At 36.3% G+C, this 24,828-nt stretch overlaps 1 protein-coding gene across 1 annotated transcript in view; it reads left to right on the top strand.

Annotated features, from left to right (window-relative positions):
• Positions 1 to 6,626: 6,626 nt before the first annotated feature.
• ASZ1 (ankyrin repeat, SAM and basic leucine zipper domain containing 1) overlaps positions 6,627 to 24,828 on the top strand; it is a 62,420-nt gene continuing 44,218 nt past the window's right edge. Inside the window, exons 1-4 of the mRNA XM_004418770.3 lie at positions 6,627 to 6,731; positions 7,120 to 7,219; positions 11,386 to 11,508; positions 13,588 to 13,699. Coding sequence (XP_004418827.2) covers positions 6,627 to 6,731; positions 7,120 to 7,219; positions 11,386 to 11,508; positions 13,588 to 13,699 — 440 coding nt within the window. The remainder of the gene's footprint in view (positions 6,732 to 7,119; positions 7,220 to 11,385; positions 11,509 to 13,587; positions 13,700 to 24,828) is intronic.

Below are 24,828 nucleotides of genomic sequence, written 5' to 3'. Positions count from 1 at the left end.
ATTATTATCTTAGGTTTCAATTCAGTGCAAGATTTTTGAGACACAGATCTCTTCCAGGTCTCCTGCTTCTTTGATCACTATTTCTTAGGCCCCTTTTTGCTGTCTTTCCTTTGATGGCTTCCTAAAAGAACAGTCATTCACTAAGGATATATTCCTGGCCCTCTGATCTTCTCATCCTACCCCTTCCGCTTTGGCAATATCATCACCTTAATATATCCATTACTACCTCTCAGGAAGATGGTTTCTAAAGCTGAAACAAAGATGGTCCAGGCCTCTCTGGGGAGCCCCAGACCTTCCCCAGACATGGATGTTTCTCAGGCATTTCAGACTGTCTTTGTGCAGAAAAAAACTTATCTCCATTTCCTCAAAACGTTTTCCTCTTCTTGTGTTCTTGTCATATTAGCTTTGATCTTCTCTCCTCCTCATCCTTCATATACAGTCACCAAATCCTACTGGTTCTAATTCACAATAAATTTTGAATGCATCCTCTCCTCTCCATTGTTTCGTGCCACTTCTCCAGTTCACAATGACAGTAGCCTTTTAATGGCCACATCCTGAAATCGCCTTCTGAAATCAATACCATACATTATTCAGCATAAAAAAGATGAAGTACATATATATACTACAAGGTGGATCTAGAAAACATTATGCTAAGTGATATATATGGTGTACTGAGTTGAATAGTGTCTCCCCAAAATTCACGTCCACCCAGAACCTGTGAATGTGACCTTGTTTGGAAATAGGATCTTTGCAGATGTAGTCAGGTTAAGGTGAGGTCATACTGAATTAGGATGAGCCCTAAATCCAATATGACTGATGTCCTTACAAGAAGAGGGAAATTTAGACACTCAGGGACACAGATGAGAATGCCTTGTAAATAGAGAGGCAGAGGTTGTTAAAGTGATGCCTCCACAAGCCAAAGAATACCAAGGATTGACAGCAACCACAAGAAGCTATGAAGAGGCAAGAAAGGATCCTCCCCTAGAGTCTTCAGAGGGAATGTGGTGCTGTTGACACCTTGATTTCAGGCTTCTAGCCTCCAGAATGATGAGAGAATAAATTCCTGTTGTTATAAGACACCCAATTTGTGGTAATTTGTTATGGTAGTCCTAGGAAACATATATATCTGGTATGAATATACCACATTTTGTTTATCTATTCACCAGTTGATGGACATTTGGGTTGTTTCCACTTTTTGGCTAACACGAATAATGCTGCTATGAACATTTATGTATATCTATGATCCAATTTGAGTTAATTTTTGAAAGACATGAGGGTTAGATAGGTTAATTTTTTTACCTATGGATATTAAGCATCATTTATTGAAGATGATCCTTCCTCCATTGGATTGCTCTTGTACCTTTGTTAAAAATCATTTGCCCCTACTTGTGTGGGTCTATTTCTAGCGTCTCTGTTCTGTTTCATTGATCTATGTGTCTATTCCTTCTTCAATATAACACAGTCCTGATTACTGTAGCTACACAGTAATTCTTAAAATCAAGAAGAGTAATTCCTCCTACTTTATTCTTCTTTCTTAGAATTGTTTTAGCTATCTAGTTCCTTTGCCTTTCCACATAAATTTTAGAATAATCTTATCTATTGTTATAGTGTGTTCAGGCTGCTATAACAGCATACCATAGACTGGGTGGTTTATAAATAACAGAAATTTATTTCCCACAGTTCCGGAGGCTGGGAAGTCCAAGATAAAGGTGCTGGCAGATTCAGTTTCTGGTGAAAGCTCACTTCCTGGTTCATAAGGCAGCTTCTCGCTGTGTCCTCACATAGTGGAAGTGGCAAGGGAGCTCCAGGGGTCTCTTTCATAAAGGCACTAGTTATATTCATGAGGGCTCTGCCATCATGACATAATCACCTCCCAAAGGGCCCCACCTCCAAATACCATCATTTTGGGGATTAGGTTTCAACATAAGAATGGGAGGGTGGGGAGGGAAGAACACACAAACATTCAGTTTATAGCATCTATATTTACAAAAAATCTTGCTGGGTAAATCCCCAAAGTTTTACAAGTCAGTTATTTGTGGATAACTTTCAAATTTATATCTCCAAGACCAGCCTGTCTCCTGAGCTCCATACGTGAACATCCACTTGGCAGCTACACTTGAGTGTTTGGTTTTGAATACGTTAATTTTGAGATGCTCATTTCATCTTCAAGTTTATCCTCTGGTCTTCCTCCGTCTTAGTAAATGGCATGACTACTTAGCCAGATGCTCAAACCAAAAGCCTTCTCTATGAAAGAGTTTGAGTGTCTTTAAATACACACACACACACACATCAGAACATGTTTTTCATCAGTTTAGAAACATTTTGATGTTCACTTGTTCTTAGAGTAAAATCCAAACTCCTTACTTAAGGCCCACAAGGTCCTTTCATCACACACTCCTTCCTTCTTGAAGCTCCAGCCTCAGGCCTCCTTTCTGGTCTAAGCAGGGCAAGAACAAGAACAAAGGTGAAGTGAGTCAGGCACCTAGCGTGTAAAATATAAGAACTTACAGGATCCTGAGAGTGAGTGCCTCTTAAATTTTGCTCCCTAGTGTCCTCACTTGCCCTACCCTTGTCCCAGGCCAGGGTCCAAGCTTTTTCCTGCCTTAGGGCCTTGGTATTAGCCATCTCCTCTGCCTGGAAAGCTCTGCTCTTCTACTTTTTATGGCTGGCTCCTTCTTGTCATTCATGACTCTACTCAGGTCTAACTACTCTATCTAAAATAATAATAACAACAGTAGCTAAAATTTATTTACTTCTTACATTGAGACTGGCCCTATTCCAAGCCCATTAAGTTATTTAATCCTTGAAACAACCCTCTAAGGTGGGTACTATCATTATCTCCATTTTACAGATAAGGGAACTGATGCAGAAGAAAGAGGCTGAGTAAACTGCCCAAGAGCACACAGCCACTGAGAGTCAGTGATCTGGCTGGGAAACGACCCAAGTGGCTTGATTCCAGACACTGAGTGCTTGTTTATCTCCTTTGGGTCACCCACAATCTGCAATAGTCTTGTTTGTTTGCTTGCTTGTTGTCTTTCCTCATTAAAATGTGAGCTCCATGAGGCAGCTTGGTTTGTCTTTCACGTCGTCTCCCCAAACCTAGTTGTGCCTGGCTGTGCTCAATGATCCATAACATTTATTGAATGAGTGTATTTAGAAAGACAGACCTGGCCCCAAAATAACCAAACTACTGAAAAGCACTTCTCTGTGAAAGTCTCTGAAGTAAATATTTCAAAATCTTACATCAAAGATTCCCTAAGAAAAAACAAGTTACTGCAAAACTTTCAAAGAATGGTGCATGGCTACATTCCTTTTAAATCATCCTCAGGTACATAAATCTGCCCTGTTCCTTGATGGATCTACTTTTCTGTGGCAGCAAACATAATTACTGTGTTATCAACATTTCTTCTAAAAGTTAGATGCAGAAAATTGAGTTTGGGCTGCTTTCACCTGGAGTTGTTTGTATTATTTACTCGCTTTCAGAAAGTTTGAATCATTTCTTCTTCCCAGCTTTTTGACCCACTCTCTCTCCCACTCCACCCTTTCCTGACCAACTTTTTCCTTTAGGATATCTACATTATCTAGCTGGGAAAGTATTTTGATGTTCTGAGCTTTCTAAATTTACAATGAGATCTGACATCACATGACATTTAAAGTAAGAATTCTCCTGGTTCCTTTGTTGGCTCCCATTTGTTGGATGGCTTTTTGAGCATGTGGGTGGTGCTCCTTAGAGATGTACAGGCATATCTCCTTTTATTGTGCTTTGCTTTATTGTGCTTCGCAGATATTGCATTTTTTACAAATTGAAGATTTGTGGCAACCCTGCGTCGAGCAAATCTATCAGCGCCATTTTTCCAACACTTATGTTTCTGTGTCACATTTTGGTAATTCTCACAGTATTTCAAACTTAGTCATTATTATTATATTTGTTATGGTGATGTGTGATCAGTGATCTTTGATGTTACCATTGTAATTGATTTGGGGCACCATGAACTGCGCCCACATAAGATGGCAAACTTAATCCATAAATGTGTGTATACTGACTGTTCCACTGACCTGCCATTCCCCCATCTCTCTCCCTCTTCTTGGGCCTCTCTATTCCCTGAGACACAACAATATTGAAATTAGGCCAATTAATAGCTTTACAATGGACTCAAGTGTTCAAGTGAAAGGAAGAGTTGCACGTCTCTTATTTTAATTCAAAAGCTAGAAATTATTAAGCTTAGTGAGGACGGCATGTTGAAAGCCAAGATAAGCTGAAAGCTAGGCCTTGTGCGCCAAACAGTTAGCCAGGTTGTGAATACAAAGGAAAAGTTCTTGAAGGAAATTAAAAGTGCTATTCCAGTGAACAGACAAACGATAAGAAAGCAAAATAGCCTTATTGCTGATATGGAGAAAGTTTCAGTAGTCTGGATGGAAGATCAAACTAGCCACAACCTTCCCTTAAGCCAAAGCCTAATCCAGAGCAAGGCCCTAACTCTTTTCAATTCTATGAAGGCTGGCAGAAGTGAAGAAGCTGCAGAAGAAAAGTTTGAAGCTAGCAGAGGTTGGTTCATGAGGTTTAAGGAAAGAAGCCATCTCCATAACACAAAAGAGCAAGGTGAAGCAGCAAGTACTGATGTAGAAGCTGCAGCAAGTTATCCAGAAGATCTAGCTAAAATGATTAATGAAGTTGGCTACACTAAACAACAGATTTTCAGTGTAGACAAAACAGCCTTATATTGGGAGAAGATGCCATCTAGGACTTTCATAGCTAGAGAGGAGAAGTCAATGCCTGGTTTCAAAGCTTCAAAGAACCGGCTGACTCTCTCGTTAGGAGTTAAGGCAGCTGGTGACTTTAAAGTTGAAGCCAATGCTCATTTACTATTTTGAAAATCCTAGGGCTCTTAAAAATTATGCTAGATCTACTCTGCCTATGCTCTATAAATGGAACAACAAAGCCCAAATGACAGCACATCTGTTTACAACATTGTTTGCTGAATATTTTAAGCCCGCTGTTGAGACCTACTGCTCAGAAAAAAGATTCCTTTCTGAATATTATTGTTCATTGACAATGCACCTGGTCAACCAAGAGCTCTGATGGAGATGTACAATGAGATTCATATTGTTCTCATGCCTGCTAACACAACATCCATTCTGCAGCCCATGGATCAAGTAGTCATTTTGACTTTCAAGTCTTATTATTTAAGAAATACATTTCGTAAGGCTATAGCTGACATAGTGACTCCTCTGATGGATTGGGGCAAAGTAAATTGAAAAACTTCTGGAAAAGATTCACCATTCTAGACGCCATTAAGAATATTCATGATTCACGGGGAGAGGTCAAAATATCTACATTAACAGGATTTTTGAAAAAGTTGATTCCAACCGTCTTGGATAACTTCGAGGGGTTCAAGACTTCAGTGGATGAAGTAACTGTAGGGGTGGTGGAAGTAGCAAGAGAACTAGAAGTAGAAGTGGAGCCTGCAGATGTGACTGAATTGCTGCAATCTCAAGATTAAACTTTAACGTATGAAGAGTTGCTTCTTACTGATGAGCAAAGAAAGTGGTTTCTTGAGATGGAATCTACCCCTCGTGAAGATGCTGTGAAGATTATTGAAATGATAACAGAGGATTTAGAATATTATACAAACTTAGTTGATAAAGCAGCAGCAGGGTTTGAGAGGACTGACTCCAATTTTGAAAGAAGTTCTACTGTGGGTAAAATGCTATCAAACAGCATCACATGGTACAGAGAAACTGTTCGTGAAAGGAAGAGTCAATCCATATGGCAAACTTCATTGTTGTCTTATTTTAAGAAATTGCCAGAGTCACCCCAGCCTTCAGGAACCACCACTCTGATCAGTCAGCAGCCATCAACATCAAGGCAAAAACCTTCCACCAGCAAAAAGGTTAGTATTGGCTGAAGGCTCAGATGATGGTTAGCATTTTTTACCAACAAAGTATTTTTTAACTGTATGTACATTATTTTTTAAGATATGTTATTGCACACTTAATAGATGACAGTATAGTGTAAACATAACTTTTATATGCACTGGGAAACCAAAAAATTCATGTGACTTGCTTTATTGCAAAATTCGCTTTATGTGGTGGTCTGAAACTGAACCTGCAATATTTCTGATGTAGGCCTGCACTGTGGCCAAGAGGAGTCCCTCTCCCAGGGGAGGCATGTTTGACAGTGGATTTGGCAGGGGGCAGCTGAAGGGCATGGGGGGGAAAGCCTAGTCTTCCTTGGCATTAAATCTCCATTCTGCTCCTGCCACAATCGCGGCATTCCTTAAAAAGCAAGAATTTCATCAAGCAAATATCCTAAAAGGAATGAAGGGTAAGTCCCTAAAAGTAATTGGAAGTACCGGCCAGTAGCTTGGCTCGCGAGCCTTGTCAGCCGGGTAGGCCAAGCGGGGAACCAGTCCAGCGGGTCTCCATCCACCCCGGCTTCTGGGCTGGCTGGAAGGGGCGAAAGGCGCTGTGCACGGCCACGCGCCTGCGCCCAAGGCCCCAAAGCCCCGGCGTCGCCCGTCGCGCCTTCCCGCGCAGCCCTACGCGCTGCTCTAGTGCGCAGGCGCTGGGGAAGCGAGGGGAGGGGCGCGGCGCGGCGCGGCGCACTAGGGAGCGGCCAGGCAGGCATGGCGGCGGGCGTGCTACGGGGCCTGGCAGTGGCCGGAGGTGGCGAGAGTAGTGAGAGCGAGGATGACGGCTGGGAGATTGGGTATCTCGACCGGGCAGCTCAGGTAGCAGCGGAGACCTTGTTTTGACCGCAGCTGGATCGGCCTCCCCTGGCCCTTAAAGGCCCACCCTCTAGAAACCTCTTAACTTCTTCGCCTGTGTTTCCCTAACTTTTTTCCGGTGGAAATACAGGCTTTTGAACTCCACACAAACCCACAAAGTTTTCCTCAAATGCGCTTCTTTAGGTCGTCGATGTAGCTCTTCACTTCAGACCCGTCATTACCCAGTACTTTTAAAGATAATTTTGGACATGAATTCTTTACGAACTTTGTGTGTTGCCCCTCCCCCCAAAAATGTACCTAAAAGCAAACATCCGTGTTTCTTGATACGCTGGAAATGAAAATATGTATAACAAGACTTTTTTTATGTATATATAACTTTCTGCTTTTTTAGAAACTAAAAGAGCCGTTACCTGTTGAAGAAAAGAATGAAACATTTAAGAAAGCATTGACCAGAGGAGATATCTCATTAGTCGAGGAGCTCCTAGATTCTGGTGAGAGATAAGGGATAGCTTCAACCCAACTCAAGCATTCCTTGCTTTAAAAGGTTTGAGTTGCTTTTCTAATGGAAGCACGATGAATTAAGTTAATATATCCAGTGTCCTCGGTATCTTACTTGCCTCTGAGTTCTCTTTGCCTTATCTTCTTCGTCTACCCTCAGATTTGGATTGCTACCCTATTACCTCCATCAGTTCTTCCACTTCCTTCAAGAGGTGTAGTCTGACTAATCGTACCCCACTCTGATAATTCCTACTCACTTTGTTCTCAGCATTTACTTAGCTATAATATTATTATGTGTTTTTCAAGAATTGTTTCTAGTGTACATTTTAGTGACGTTCTTTCCCTATGCTGGTTTTGTGTGTGTGTGTGTCTGTGTCTGTGTGATGAGGACTGAGATAGGAATCAGAATATCTGTTTCAGCTTTATTGCCTGCTCAGTGTGGTTCCTTGGGTAAGTCATTTAAACTTCCAGACCATCAACTTCTTTATGTAAAACATAATAATTCTGTCCTGGGTCACATGACATTTTTCTGTGGATCAAATTAAGTATTATTTTTTTTGAATTACCTTGACATAGAAATGTGCGACATTGACAATAGCGATTGAAATTATCCAAAGGAGTTACAGGCATTTACCATCTAGATACAAAACATTCACACAAAATAGTTAAGTGAGATTGTATATAGCAAGATGCTTTTCTTCTGTGCTCGATTTGCTGCATGGTTTAGTGAAAAGTAAATCATTTTGGAAACAGGACACTTCTGGGTTTCATTACTAGCCCTGCTACTTGATGGCTCTAATCTTGTCCCAGTTACCAAACCTTCCTAAACTTCAATTTCCTGCTTTTTAAAACGGGGAGGCATTATATCAAAGGGTTTTTGTTTTGGGGGGGGATTAAAATGAGAGAATATATAAATAAAGGTCTTAGAACATATAAGCATTGTGTAAGTATTAGCTGTTGTAACAAAAGAGAAGAATCTGTGTGACTTTGTGGACAATGAAACTAGAGTTTGTAATTGAAGAATGATGTTTAATAAAATTTGAATAATTAAAAGAGACCTAATATCTAATATGAACACATGCAGGAGTGTGCATAGCGTTGGATGGGTTGGAATAGGCAGAAATTTGTTTTAGAAAAGAGAGTTGGCCTTGAGAGTAGTGGGACTAGGTGCAGTGAAGTGATGGAGGCTCCTGAAGGATTAGGACTTGCAAAGAGCCTACCGGTAAAGTAGATATTCAGTCAACCTTTTAAAATTTGTTTCGTTTATTCGGTGGGGAAGATTGGCCCTGAGCTGACATCTATTGTCAATCTTCCTCTTTTTTCTTGAGAAAGATTGTCGCCGAGCTAACATCTGTGCCATCTTCCTCTATTTTGTATGTGGGATGTCACCACAGCATGGCTTGACAAGTGGTGTGTAGGTCCACGCCCGGGATCCAAACCTGCGAACGCTGGGCTGCTGAAGCAGAGCATGCGAACTTAACCACCACACCACCGGGCTAGCCCCTTAAAATTTGTTTAATTATGGAAATTTTAAAATAAAAGCCAGTAACAAAGCTATAGGTGTAAGTTGAAAGATACCTTTGTCCCCTCTTTCACCCCATTACCCCTGAAATGTCACTTTCACTGGTAACTCCTGTCTTAGCGTTTCCTGGTTTCTTTCCAGATGTCGTTATTTAACACTTTTTAAAATATTTTTGATTTTTTTGCCTTTCAAAGTCCTTCTTGTTTTTTTTTTTTTTTAAAGATTTTATTTATTTATTTTTTTCCCCCCAAAGCCCCAGTAGATAGTTGTATGTCACAGCTGCACACCCTTCTAGTTGCTGTATGCGGGACACGGCCTCAGCATGGCCGGAGAAGCGGTGCGTTGGTGTGCGCCCGGGATCCGAACCCGGGCCGCCAGCAGCGGAGCGCGCGCACCTAAGCCACGGGGCCCCTTCTTGTTTTTGATACATATTTCTGCACCAGTTGAAAAGTTTAATAAAAAGTGAAAGCTCCCTTTGTCCACCACTTTTAACAGTTCAAAGATGTCTCCAGTTTTTGTTATTCTGCTATGTACAAACATTTTCAGTTCTCTTTAAATTATTAAATATTTCAGACATTTAAAAAGGTATGGAGACTTCTCTCTTTCCCCCTGGAGATTACCACTCTCTTATAGTTGATATTTATTATTCCTATGCATATCTTTATACTTTTACTATATATGTATATATCCCAAACAGTGTAGTGTTATTTTGAATGTTTTTGAGCTATATAAATATACTATGTCAATCCTTTTTAAACTTACTGTTTTTACACCATAACTAGAACATAATAGGTGCTTAATAATGTACTTTTTTGAGCATTAAAGATGATGATTATTAAGAAGTTTTACACTAAAATGCCATATTTGCTTCTCCTTGTCTTCGCATCTTTTCCTTTTTACCTTTGCTGTCACATTTGAACAGTAATGTCGAAAAGGAAAGAGTAATGAGAAAACAAAAGGATCTTTCCTCTGATCTCATTCGTATGCTTTCAGTCGCAGCAGTTTAAAGAGGAAAATTTGTTAGAGAAGACAGGTTGGGCCAGCGGTATAGATATGTACTAGGATGGTTTTATGTTGTTTTCTCTGGTAATTATCACACAGCTTATATCGATTAAACTTAGACAACTGGGAATTTGACATATATAATCTTTCAGCAACTTAGTGTTCCTACAGAAAAAAAGTGAGTCCCCCTCCATCAAGTTTATATTCCTTCTTCAGTGATGTGGCTTTCGTCTTTGCAAATGGAACCCTTTCTAGCACTATAACCCTTTTAGGACAGAGACTGTAAAACCTGTAATTTAACAGATGTTTTTAAAAAACCTGTAAATTAAAAGGTATGACATTAAGTTAAAAGGCATTAAAGGCAGGCCTATATTCAGTTTTCACACAGAAGTTTTCCTTTTTTGAAACAGAAAAACGTATTTTTTTTAACATTAGAAAATATTTCTTAGGTTGAAGAGAGAGATTGCCACTTAAATCTTGATCTCTCTATAGAAAAGGCTTTGCATAAATTTAATGGATTGTGTTCACTGCCTCATTGTATCCTTGTTCTCAAATCACATCTTCTATGCTCCTCCCCAGTCCTAGATGCAAACCTAGATCAGTTCAACCATTTTTTTCTTTTTTATATGACCAAACCAGTCAGAGCTGTTGGAGAAAATCAGATGACTCTAAAGATTTGTACCATTAATGATTTGAGGATTTTAAGGTCAGCTGTCTCTTGTCCTTTCTTAACAGTTATTGTCTATCCCTTCCTGTCCCATTCTGGATAATGGCTACTTAAAACTTCATCCTACTCCTCAGGCGTTGTATATCTCGTATATACCTCTCCTTATTCTAGCTCACTGCTTATCATTCATTTGTCCAAGGCAGAATCTGATAGTCATTTTTGACTTGTTCATTTCCATCACTCCTCCTCCTCAAAGTAATTTTAAATTCTGATGATCCTGCCTTCGAAATTTCCTTTTGTATTCCTTCCTCTCTCTCTGTCCACTGCCCTTGCTCTGACTTTTGCATAGACTTCTGGCCTCATAACTGGTCTCCTTGCCTCCTGTCCCACTCTCAACAGTGGTACTTGTATTGTCTTTTTAATACACATATAATGATGTCAATCCTTGGATCACAAAGTACAGTCTACATTTCTTAACAGAGCTTTCATAATCTAACCCTAACCTACCTTTTTAGCCTCATGTTTGGCCAGTCACCCATGGATATGTTTTGTGTTGGGAAGGAAGTTAAGGGAATCTTAGGAATATATGTGGTGTTTGCCACCATAGAAATGTATGATAATATTCTAATTAAAAAGACATTTTACTTCTGTGAAACCTTTTCCAACTCTCATAGAGAGAAAAAGGTAGTATGTAAAACTTGTTAAAATATAGATATTTTATATAATCTATAATAAAACTTTGTTAGATCAGGTCTCTTGGAACATAGTGCCTATAATGAAACTAAAGTTAGCTAATTTTATTAAACTTCATATGTAACTATTTTCTATTTTTCTGAAGCTACTATTACCAAGAAATTCTCTCCTATTAGAAACTACATGGTTATGTCACTGTGCACAGTCCTTTAATCAGTGACAGTGATTTTTTTTTTGGTAGTGGAGGCTTTTAAAGCTTGTTTTTATATTGACAGGCATTAGTGTAGATTCCAGCTTTCGATATGGATGGACTCCCCTTATGTATGCTGCTAGTGTTTCCAACGTAGAGCTGGTTCGGGTCCTTTTGGACAGAGGGGCTAAAGCAAGCTTTGATAAGGGTAAGATGTTTTAAATATTTAACATATGTGAAAATTTACTTTGTATTTTTCTCTGGTTAGAAGTCTAATTATCTTCTATTTAGGGGTGGTGATATACACTTTCCATGCTCTGTTTTCATATATTCACTTTAAAATAAACCTTTTTCCTTGAAAAAAATAATAGTAAGGGTAAGACATTTGAGATAACTGATTATGTTTACTGTGATTTTCTTGATTCTCAAGCAGCCGTTATGCAAAGTAAAAAATTAAAGCAGTTTAAAAAAAGCCTTCCTAGGGCCGGCCCCGTGGCTTAGCGGTTAAGTGCGCGCACTCCGCTGCTGGCGGCCCGGGTTCAGATCCTGGGCGCACACCGACGCACCGCTTCTCCAGCCATGCTGAGGCCGCGTCCCACATACAGCAACTAGAGGGATGTGCAGCTATGACATACAACTATCTACTGGGGCTTTGGGGGAAAAAACATAAATAAATAAAATTTAAAAAACCTTCCTATAGTTACATTATGTAAATAACTTACAAAAGCAAATTAGAAACCATAGATATTTTGAAAAACTCTCTTTTCAAAGAGGTAGTTTTCATTTATATTATCTTTATAATTGGTTCTGTTATTATATACCTTCAACTTCTATGCTAGAGGGTTTGGGTTGTTTTTAAAGGAAAAATGCATTGAAAGAAAACATCAAAAAGCTGATAATTTTGTGGAAAATTACTTGAAAATCAGTCTTTGGAAATTAAAACTCAACTCTGAATTATATCACTTAAAGTTGTTTCAAAAATAGTTTATTAAATCCATATTTTTCTGTCATTGTTATTGAATAATTTCTACTCAGTACTGCTTTGAGTGCTTTTGAAAAATAAGAGTATATGTGCAAATCTAGTTTAATTATTATTAAATATATATTAAAATAATATAATTATTGTGTTGAATTACTGATTACTTATTTTAAATGTTTCCAGTTTCACGTTAATTTTGTACCTACATTAAATATTTGTAAAACCATTTCTATTATGTTTTCTCATTTATATATTTTATATAAATTCCCACCTAATATTATCAACAGTTTATGTTTAATCTGCTGTTGTGATAGGTTTTTGTTTTTAAGTCATTTTAAAATATCACCCAATGAAAGCTATACTTGGAAATGAGATTTTTGAAAGTGTATAAAATATTCTTAAAAAAATTGATTAATAGTTTTCTTTCTCTGCTGCTTGTAATTAAAGGAATACCTTACAGTTATAAAACACTGTATATTTTTCATAGCATGTTCACATAAATTCTTTTATGTATCCCACAATAGCCCCATCAGGTAAAGAGGGCAGATATTAGCCTCCTCTCTATAAATTTAGGTCTGCTGAGATACTAAGGTACACAGTTTATCAGTGGCAGAACTGGGACTAGAATCTATATCTTTATATTCGGTCAATATTGAACCATTAATGTAAACCATGGCTACCATGACCTATCTTGAATTCTCCAATTCTTACTTGAGAAGTGTGTTTGTTTATTTAATCTACCCTGATCTCTGCTGATGCCTAGGAGCCGAGGCAAGAAGAGTTTTAGGAAACAGGGTGAGCTCAGAGAGATTAAGTAGAAAAGGACTAAAACCAATAGATGTGGCAGTTAGGTCATTTTCAGTAGGATGGTTGGGGCATAAACCAGATTTCACTGAGTTGTTAAATGAATGAGAAATAAAGAATTGATGTGAGAGAATATCAGTTATTATTTTTCAACCATGAGTTCAGAAAGAAAATTTTAACCAAAAACTGTTCAACTCTGGGCAGTATCTCTACACAGAGTCCGTGTGTCTTAACTACTTTCCTATTCTCTTGAAGAAATGGAAATAGGGAAAGGAAATTAAGAAATGAATTGTAGATAAACTTTGGAGATTCAGGCAGTTCATCTCTAATCTCATTTTTTGGTGAAGGAAGGCATAAAGTTATCTACTAAGAGCAAGAGATTTGGGAATAGTTATAGAATTTTAAGAGTGCAGTAAATATTTTAGAATCTTTTGAATGGTAAAAGAAATCAATTAAATACACTTGTTGATGTGGGGGGGTTCTTCATTTTTCTATTCACTATAGATAAGCAAACGATTTTGATAACTGCATGTTCTGCTCGTGGCTCAGAGGAACAGATCTTGAAGTGTGTAGAGCTACTACTTTCAAGAAATGCTGATCCAAATGTTGCTTGTAGGTAAGAGCCTTACAGTCTGTTCAAAAATGATGGATACTTTTCTTTGATTATCAGCCTGTTAAACATTTGATAGCATGTTTTTTTAAAAATCATAAACAATGTGTGTTTACTTGGGCATATAGTTGATGAATGGAAATAGGTGATAATAAGGTCATGGTTCCGATTGTATAAAATTATCAAAGGAAGGGCATATCATGAAGGTAGTGTTTCACTTTTAATTTTTAGAGGAATGTCCTAAGAATTTGGAATGAGAGGGGAAGGAGGACAATAAACTATATCATTTCCTGTGAATCATACATTGAAAAGAATATGATTGAGCTATAATAGTAAAGCCTCTTAACTTAGTGTTCTCTCTGTGTAACACTTACCCGCTAAACAATTTTACACAAATACTAAGAATTCCAAATAATGTATCGAAACGTTTCCATTTCCGTAGGACTTTTCCAATTAATTATGTTATATCATATATTTAATAGTGCCTAGGTACATAGAAAACAAGCAGTAAATGTTTCTTGCATCTGTTGAAATGTCAGTAATTTAAAAAAATGAATCAGATTGCTTAAAATTTCTATTATTGACTTCCTTCTTGTCTGGTCCATCTTCCTATTAAATATCTTTTTGTTTTATTTAATCTTCAAAATGAAGAGAGTAGGAAGTAGCCTATCAAACAGAAATATGTCTAGCATAAACAGAATTATTCATAATTCACTATTCAAATAATAGTGATCTAGTGCCTGATAAATAGAAACAACTATGCTTGACTCTAGAAGTTTTTTTCCAGTTTAGTTTCTGTGACACTTGGACAGACAGCAGCTTTGGAAGGTACTGCACAGCTCTAGATAATTTCCAGATCTTTTCTGAGATGCAAAGATTTTGATTTAGTCGAGAGGTTCTGAAGTAAGGTCTGTTTCGTCTCCCAGTGGACATTTGGCAATGTCTGGAGCCATTTTTGATTGTCACACCTTGGGGATGGTACTGACATCTAATGGATAGAGGCTGGGGATGCTGCTAAAGATCCAACAGTACAGGTTCCTTGTGGCTTTTGCTCCCGAGTTTCCATAAAACTATTGAGTCCTGCCTATCCCTCACTCTTCTTCCCCTAACTCTCTTTTCTTTTCTTTTGAAATTTTTTTATTGTGGTAAAATATATATAATATAAAATTTGCCATTTTAACCATAATTAAGTAAACAATTTAGTGTATTTTTCAACTGTAAACTTGAAAGATTAGCCCTGAGCTAACATCTGTTGCCAGTCCTCCTCTTTTAGGTGAGAAAGATTGGCCCTGGGCTAACAACTGTGCCCATCTTCCTCTTACTTTATATGTGGGACGCCTGCCACAGCATGGCTTGATAAGTCATGCATAGGTCTGTGCCGGGATCTGGACCCACGAACCCTGGGCTGCCAAAGTGGAGCATGCAGTCTTAGCCACTAAGCTACTAGGCCAGCCCCTCAGCTGTAGACTTTTGCCTCAGGCAGCTGAGGCTTGCAATCTTTTTGAGCAATACTTGCTTTTCTAGACTGAGTTCCTGGTTAAGCTAAATAGAGACGAGTGCCTTGCATCAGTTCTTCAGATAGCTGTGACTACCTGCTTCCTTGTTTTACCTACTGAATTGCTTTTTGGGAAATCATGTTTGGTGTTTAGTGTTTGTTTTACTTCAGCAAGCCGTTTGTGTATGTGTTCCGAACATCAATATCACTAAGTGCTCTTATATGATTTTCAGCTTTTCTTTTACTTCCTTAGCTATTCTTGTTCATTGTTACGGTGAACATTTAACAATACTCAAATTTATTATATAAACATTATTTAAAAGAGCAACTCTCATCTGTTTCGAAGTTTTATGTTGCTCCAAAATTTTGTATGTAAGTAGACTTTGAAATCTGCTAATACCATTTGATTCCTAGGTGTCAGTGTTTTTTGCAAAATTTTCTTAGTTTCTTCCAGCATTTCTTCTCTTTCGTCTTGAAAAAGGCTAATGAGAAAAACATCGATTTAATGTGGTGTCATTAAGGTATCTCCATCTGCCATGTTAAGCATCATTGTGACAAGCATCTTCTAAATTTTGGATTGTTGCCTCAGTTCTGGAGGCTTATTGTTCCCTGGAAATATTTTCAAGCTATAAATTAAAACTTCGTTAATATGGTAAACATATGGTCTAGATGTAATAACAGTATCTGAAATCTTTATGAGTTTCTTTCTGCTAGCAGTAGTTTCTCATGCTTCATAATCATGACTAGGTGCTCGTCATTAGATTTTAAAACTTACTTGTAGGAATAATATGAGGCCTAGGATGATCCATCAGAGAGGATTTTGTGTATTTCTAAAAGGTGCCTAGAGCACTATCAGTGCAGGACTCATGTAATCTAAGTTCAGGTGTTGAAATTCCCTGGACTGTTTTGGTGATGTAAACCTAAAGAGCTGGTTTATTTCTGGTTCATCCTTACCCTGAAGGTATAGCCCTTAGAGTGCCAGCTTACTGTGTCTGGAGTATGGTTTAGTAAACTGTCTACTTTGTATAGGCCCAGAGCTTCGAATTTTGTTTCTCTTGATATTCAGCACCACCAAAGACACAGCTCATTTTCCCATTGGGTTCTTCTGGACTGGAAAATGTCCTCAAGGTAGAAGCAACCGCAAATGCTGTATTTATTTACCTCTTTGGATTTTTGCCATCTAGATTTTGGTTCAGTAGTTCTTTGATATCTTATTAGTTCTTCAGTTTTTAAGAAATTAAAAAAAAATTTAGCTGTTTTAGTTGCCTTCACAATTTTGGTACAAATTATCTAGCTTACCATTACTGGAAATAGAAATCAGCATCTTCTAAATTTTTAAATTGTTTTTTACTTATATATCTTCTGTTAGCTGTTTAATGCTTTGTATTCCATGCAGGCTGTTTTTTTATCTTGTTGAAAACAGTATTGATTTAATATTTAATGATTAGTTTTCTATATTAGTACATATAGATCTATCTTGTTCTTTTATTATTTTTCCTTAATTTAAAATTCTTTTTATTTTCCCTCCTGTAGGACTAATAGTAAAACTTGACAACTTGAAAGCCATTTTTAAATTAATTCAGATCACATCTTATGTTTCTCTTGGATCTTGCTACTGGCAATACTTAGCACAGTGTACTGTGGCTAGCAAATCTGAGAATTTAATACTGGTTTATTCCTTTTGGCTTTAGAATTTGTTTCCGGGGTTAGGTTTATTATTATTATTATTATTATTTTTTAAAGATTTTATTTATTTATTTTTCCCCCAAAGCCCCGGTAGATAGTTGTATGTCGTAGTTGCACATCCTTCTAGTTGCTGTTTGTGGGACACGGCCTCGGCATGGCCGGAGAAGCAGTGCGTCGGTGCACGCCTGGGATCCGAATCCGGGCCGCCAGCAGCGGAGCGCGTGCACTTAACCACTAAGCCATGGGGCCGGCCCTATTATTTTGTTTTTAAATGAAACATTTATTGAATGTTTCCTGTGTACCAGGCACTGTGTTAATTGCTCTTAAATATGTTATCCATTATAATACTCACAACTCAGTGATAGATGGTATGTTATTTTTACAGAACATAAAATTAGCACTCAAGTATTTTAAGCCTTTGAATGTAGCAGAGGTTTGATAAGGGAATTTATAACAGTTTAATCCAAACAGGGTCCACAATTGGAATGTATTTATATTCCCCATCTTATCTATATTTAGGATTTTTCAACACAACCAGTTTAAACAGCATGTCTTTTCTAATTTTTGCAAATATTTCTGTTAAACTGTCGTATATCTTTGGGTTTTTTTCTCTCTTTCCCTAAATTATTGTAGGTAGTTGAATATTTGGACTTAAAAAGTCCACAGATTACAAAGGGAAGTATGTGAACAGAAAAATATTATCACTTTAATTCGCTTAATCATATTTAGCCCTGAAAACAAGATGGCCTGCAATCAAATTAATTGGAACTTGGCAGTTGAGCCATGGTATGGATTTATCATTCCTTATTTTTCTTTTTATATTGATAATGCAGTAACATGATATTATAAATTATTAAAATCTAAAAAGTCTATGTTAGATTATTGGATGCATGATAAAATTTGAAACCCTCTTCAACCTAGCCTTAAATTTGGAGTTGTCATTTTTATTGTTAGAGTAATAATAAGGCTTTAAAAAGTGTATATAGGGCCAGCCCTGGTGGCCTAGTGGTTAGGTTCGGCACGCTGCACTCTGGCATCCCAGGTTTGGTTCCCAGGTGCAGACCTACACCGCTGGTCTGTCAGTGGCTATGCTGTAGCAGTGGTTCACATACAAAAACAGGAAGACTGGATGTTAGCTCAGGGCAAATCTTCCTCAGGAGGAAAGGAAAACAAAACAAAACAAAAATGCTATTTGTTAAAGAAAAGTGTATATGATTAATATTTCTGTTTTTAGGAATTGTGTGGTTTTTCCCCCAGTTTGCTGAAACCTTTTCTTATATGAAATAAATATATATTTTCTTTACATTTAGAAGGGAGTTTTTCTGGCAGAGGAGTATGTTATAGTCACATTGCTCAATCATGAGATAAGGGTTTTGTAAAATGATGTGGCATTTTAATTTCAATAGATGTTTTATTACTGTTGATAAGACAGCACACGTTAACTAATATCCAAGGTTTTGACGTAATCATTGTGTGATTGTTAACTTGTTGAATGTTATTGCCTGTTTTAATAAATAGAAAATGCTCTGGGAAAAATGTTGCTTTCTTTCTCAGAATATAAATTTAGTTGTAAATGTCACTGGAGCAGTTTAGTAGATTGAGGTGTATTGATTTGTTTTCTAGTCGTAAGTAAATATGTGACATACCTTTGCTCTGAAAATGTAGGCTGAAGTCACAAAAGTATTTTCAGAAAGAATTTTTTTAAATAGCTTATTTAGAAAACGTTACTAGAAATTGTTATTTTGTGATTTTTTTTCTTCTTGTAATTTTTTATAAATTGCCCGTCCATATCCTATGCTCATCTTTTTATTTACCTGTCTTTTTTTAATCTACATGTGGGAGTTGATCTTATCTTTGTTAGCAGTTTTACGTATATGCAAACAGTGACAAATATCATAGTGTTTAGGGTATAGCATTAATATTGCTATTCATATACCTGGAAATCTGCTTGATCCTTTTGAAAGCACAGAATGGAGAGGATAGAGGTGAGAAAAGCTAATTGATGAAAGCCCTTGACACTAATTTCTCAAAACACAAGCACAGAACCTCTCTTCTCACTGTGCATTCAAATTATGCCTCAAGGGCGAGATTAATAGTCTATTAAGCTTTCCTGTTATTACAGCCACAGAGTGCTTTTTGTTCGTCAGGTACATTTTGGGTAGGTGACTGCCTTGTTTAGCACATTTTTATATATTTCATGTGTTGTTCTTTCATTGTTTTCGTGTGTGCAAGTCTTGATTTCACTGTGAGCCATTTGACTACATGGTACTATGCATGTTTTTTGATTCCTTAACAGTTCTTCCATGTGATGTTTATCAAGTTCGTACTGAATTTAATAGATTTGAAATAGAATGATCATTTGTCTATTTTATTTGCAAAACTTAACTGAAACATATAATTTGGGAAGTAATTAATATGTTAATCCATTTGTACCACAGAAAATATGAAACATGACTTAGAGCTTGAAGATCTGGGTCCAAATACTATCTCAACAACTTGTCCAAGCTAATGTAACTATTAAGTCTTTTTGAAATCTTTGAGGCTCAGTTTCTTCAGTGAATGACTGATATGATACCTAGCTAGCTAGCAGGGCAGCTGTGAAAATTAAAACAAGATAATGAATGTGAAAGTACTTAACATGCTGCCATTTCATAGTAGGTGCTTACCAAATATTTACTTAAATTGATAATATTTCCTGTGCTGTTATGAGAGCCACAATTTCTAAAATGCACATTTCTTATTGATGGATAAAACTAAACTAATAAGTATATATACTATTTTTCTTTAAACATTTATCATTTTAATAAAATACACATAAGTACATAAGCATATTCTTATCTGTTGTTGACTGAACATTAAAAATGATTATTTAATATGAAAAAATATGTATTATTATTGCAGTAAGTCAGGAGTAAATGAGAGTTGGAGATGTGGAAAGAATGATATAAACTACCCTTTCTAGTAGCTTAGCAAGAAAGAGAGAAGAGATATAGGATGTTGGTTAAATGGGAATGGCCAGTACCTTATTGACTTCAACAGTTAGTCTTTCAACTCTGTTCTAAATGCTGAAAGAATGAATTTTTTTTTTTCGGTGAAGCTGGAGTTTTCCTAACACTCCTAAAAAGATTACCCAGGTAGTGAACATAATTGTTTCAAATGCTTTGCAATTAGAAATTATAATCTATCCTCCTCAGAAGTCTCTCTTTGGACTTTGGTATTGATTAGGTTTAGGTCACCATATACATTTTCACAAAAAAATAATTTAAAATAACCACATTTCATTTATTCTGACATATTTTTTCCACATATTAGCATCTCTGAAATTGGTATGCCTCCTAAAATTGATGGTGTCTTAGATCCAATGAAATGTAGATTTGTTACTTATCTATTTTAGCAGTTTCGTCTTAGTTTATACTTTTTTGTATTCAGGGATGTCCAGTGGTATTAGAAGTCCTCGAAGAAATGAACAGTGTAAAAATAACATTTTAGGCTTTCTCTCATGATTTCATAGCTTTCAAAAATTAAAATTTTTTTCTTACTTAAGTATACTCTATTTCAGCAATTTCCCACCAGAATAGGATACTTTCTATATTTAATGGTCTGTGCTAAGAAATTTTAGAAGGATGCTTGCAGATGCAAGTAAAGTATAAGATATAAAGAATTAATATATTTCTCATTTATACTACCTTGTATACACATATAGATGGTATTTTCATTAATAAGAAGCGTAGTGCTACAATTATATTTCCTTTTGGCGATGTTATGGCAACAACCTCTTGAATACCTATACGTGGAAGTGAATCCATTCTTGCTGGGAAAGTTTAATATCTCATGTTAACATGTCTCGGTGGTACTGGGCAATAATTAGGACATTTATTTAGTCAAGAATTTACCAGATCGTAATCTTGTCAAGATACTAATTTTTAGTATCCATTGGTACTTATTAAGGCCAATAGAAGACTTACTAAAAATTAAGTAAAACCATACAAAACTTCTGCATCTCAAAGCTATAATTCATATAGTCTTTGAAAAGCCATTTTTTGCCTGATTCTAATTTTGCTTTAAATGTGTTTAAATAAAATAATACAGTGTTGTTAAAGGCCCCTTTGTATCCTCCCCCGTCACTTCCCTTCTTTCTTTCTCAGACGCAACCAGTCTTGTAATTTGTGTATATTTTTCCTGCCGAAGTTGGATTATATATATATATATATAATCATCCATTTGCATAAACATACATATCATCATCCATCCATCCATCTGTAAACATTATGTAATATCATTTGGCATGTTTTTTATTCCACCTTTTTATTGAGATCTGATTTACAAAGGGAAATGCCAGATCTTAAGTGTACAGTTTGAAGTATGACAAATAAATACACCTGTGTAGCTCACATCCTCTTCAAAATATAGAACATTTTTCTGTTACTTTAGAAAGTTCCCTTAGGTCCTTTCCAAGACAATCCTCTGAACCCTAGAGGTAACCACTCTTTTTTTTTTTTCTTCCCTGGATTAGTGCTTTGTTTGATACATCGTACATTGTATACTCTTAGTGTCTGAATTCTTTCACTCAGCATAATATTTTTGAGATACATCCATGTTTTGTGGATCAGTTCATTTCTTTTTATTGCTGAGAAATATTCCAATATTTGAATGTATCACAGTTTTTTTTATTCCCCTAGTTTTCTTTTATTATTGATTTCTAGCATAATTCCACTATAGTCAGAGAAGATATTCTGTATAATTTCAGATCTTTGAAATTTGTTGAGACTTCCTTTATGGCCCAGCCTATGGTCAGTTTTTGCAATGTTCCATGTATACTAGAAAAGAATGTAATTTGGCAATAGTTGGGTGTAATGGTCTGTGTGTATTAAAGAGGCCACATTTATTAGTTCTGTTATTCAAATCTTCTAAGTGACTACTGATTTTTTTGCTTGCTTGTTCTATCAGTACTGTCATTTGTATTTTGGTCGACGTTTTCTTATATGTTTTAAGGCCACTATATTTCTGAAGCATTGACCTTTTATTCTTATGAAGTGTGCTCCTCTGTATATTTAGTAATGCTTTATGATAATATACTTAGTGTTTGTATATCTTTTTCCATCCTTTTACTTTCAACCTTTCTATGTGCTTTTATTTAAAGTAAGCATCATATAGTTCTCCTTTTGTAATCCAGATGATTAACAGTAGTTTCCTTTTAATTGGAATATTTAGTCCATTTGCATTTAGGGTACATAGTGATATGTCTGTTTCATTTAGTTAGTGCTTTTTTTTTCCAAGATTGTTTTTGGATTAATCTTTTTATTATTCAGTTTCCTATCTTACTAGTTATTTCTTCTTCTATTATTCTTTGAACGGTTACTTTAGAGATTAGAACACATATTCTTTACTTATGAGAGTCTATTGTGAATTAATACTTTTACCAATTCTTGGACAAAGGCAGAAATCTTGGAATATTTTAACTCCCATTTGCCCATCCGACCCCCTACCCTTTGTGCTGTTGTTATCATATGTTTTAAATCTATATGTATTTTAAACCTCACACTACATTATCATTTTATTATTGTTATCAATTATGTTGTTAATATTATCAACTTTTATTTAGATTTACTCACATATTCATTTTTTCTGGCGCTCTTCATTCCATCCTATATTTTCATGTTTCAATCAGGGATTATTTTTCTTCTGAAAACCTTTCTTTAGTCTGCTGGTGGCAAAGTCTGTTTTTGTTTGAAAACCTTTTTATTTCACTAATTTTGGAAGTTATTTTCATTGAGTATAGACTTCTAGGTTAGAAGTTACTTCCTTTTGGTATTTTAAAGCTGTCATTTTGTTGTCTCCCAGTCTCCATTGTTTCTACTGAAAAGCCAGTTAGTCTTATTGTTGATCCTTTCATGGTATTGTGTTTTATCCTCTGGTTGTTTTTAAGATTTTTTTAATTTGTCTCTTGTTTTGGGTGACTTGGCTATGATATCACTAGATATAAGTTTTTTTTAACTTGTGAAGGTTGGGGTTCTTAGAATTTCTTGAATCTGTGGTTTGATATATTTCATGAGTCTGGGAAAATTTTCAGCCAGTATTTCTTCAGATACTGCTTTTGCCTCATTCTCCCTCTTCTAACTGGGATTTAGACCCATATCACATATGTCTCTTAGCATTCTTTTCTTTATTTTCTGTCCTTTTTCCTCTCCATATTTCACCCTGGGTATTTTCTCCTGGCCTGTCTTCCAGGTTACTAACCCTCTTCTGCTGTAGCTAATATGCTATTATTAAACCCATCTATTAACTTCTTAATTTCACTGTCCTATTTTTCAGTCCTATAATTTCTGCTTGCTCTTTTTTTCCTAAAATTCAGGTCTCTTAAGTTTTTCCTTTGCCTTCTATTTTCTGGAGCATATTAATCACATATATTTTAAAGTGTGTTTCTGATAACATCTATATGTCTGTTTTTATTTTCTCTTTCTCTTTTCTTTTGGTCCTTGGTTCTGTCTCCTGGAATACCTAGTAATTTCTTATTGAATGCTGGATATTATGTATAAATATTTGTATCGGTCTGTTTGCTTCCAGAAAATATTTAATTTTCTTCTTACTGGCAGTTAGAACCTTGATCTACTCAAGGATTAGGATGGTTCAAGGCTGGGTTTCATGATTAGTCTATTTCCCCCATAGTCCTACAGTAGTCTCAACTCAGACTTGGGTGTTTACCTGAGCCACTCTCCCCTTGAGGGTCGTGAATGCCAAATTTTGTCTCCCCAGCTTTATGAGAATGCTGAAAACTCTTCTTAGCTTTCCAGCCTCTTCGCAGTTGGTTTGTAGTCTTCCTCCCTACCTCCTCACACATATTTTGTGTATTTTAGGAATCTGCAAATGCCTTAAAGGTAAAAGCTCAGCAGAAGATCACTTTTCTGCAGGGTCACTTTTCTTGCTATTCCCTTTTTTCCAGACTGTTAATCCTTGAAGTTCTCAGTTGATAACCCTGAACTCCAATTGTTGGGTCTTCTCTAGCCCCATAAGAAGACCTAGAGGTAATTGCTTTCTGCTTATGCTACCCAGGAATTGGCAAATGTCTCAAGTGAAGAAGTGGCAGAGACTGTAGGACTTGATTCAACAAATGCTTCTTTTCTCCCAGGATCTTGGCTTCTTATGTTCTGACTGCCCTGGTTTTTCTACAGTGCCTTCAAACATGTTTTGTATTTTATCAGCTTTTACAGCCCTTATTATAGGGAGGGTTGATCAAATAAAATTACTCTGATAGTTGGAAATGGATGTCCAATTTATAGCATTTTATCATTGTCAAAAATCTCCTGTATCATAGTTGTTTCATTAATATCACAGCTACAAGCTAATTGTTTTAAGCAGACCAAAAACAATAAATAATACTGAACTTTAGTGTAAAAATGTGACATGAAAACAAACCAGTCATTTTTCCCTTGGTGTAGAGAAGTGATATAATACATCATTGTGAAGGTGCATTTTTTTCCGTCAGAGTTTTGTTTCTGCTTTTCCTTGTATGCCCTCTAGTGGAGGTTTTATTGAAATGAAATAACTAGAAAGTGTGATGAATAAAAGGCTCTCTATCATCCAGAAAAAAAACTTGTAATTATGGTAACATAATATGTATAAACTTTATTCATTTTAACCAACTCTTGACCATTAACAATTTTGAGGAAGTTTGGTAGCTGAAGGGAAAAAAACAACTTAATATCACTAGTAAATTCAACTGGATTTTGTTAGAAAATATATGTTAAGCACTAGGAGATACAAGATAAAAGACCCAGTCCCTGCCTCAAGAGTTTGATAATATAGTAGATGAGATTATAAGACTATAGGCATTTACAACATAGTAATATTAGAGGTAGTGGAGAGTATCTCTAGGAATAGAAATTAGGAGAATTTAAATGAGATGAAGATGACAAGTGGAAGCTTCCTAGAGGTTTACCTTTTGAACTGAGGTTTG

Source organism: Ceratotherium simum, chromosome 1, assembly GCF_057802395.1.
Source record: "Ceratotherium simum simum isolate JZ-2026a chromosome 1, ASM5780239v1, whole genome shotgun sequence".
NCBI lineage: Eukaryota > Metazoa > Chordata > Mammalia > Perissodactyla > Rhinocerotidae > Ceratotherium > Ceratotherium simum.
Note: the sequence above shows the minus strand (reverse complement) of the source record. Positions and strands in the feature narration are given on the sequence as shown.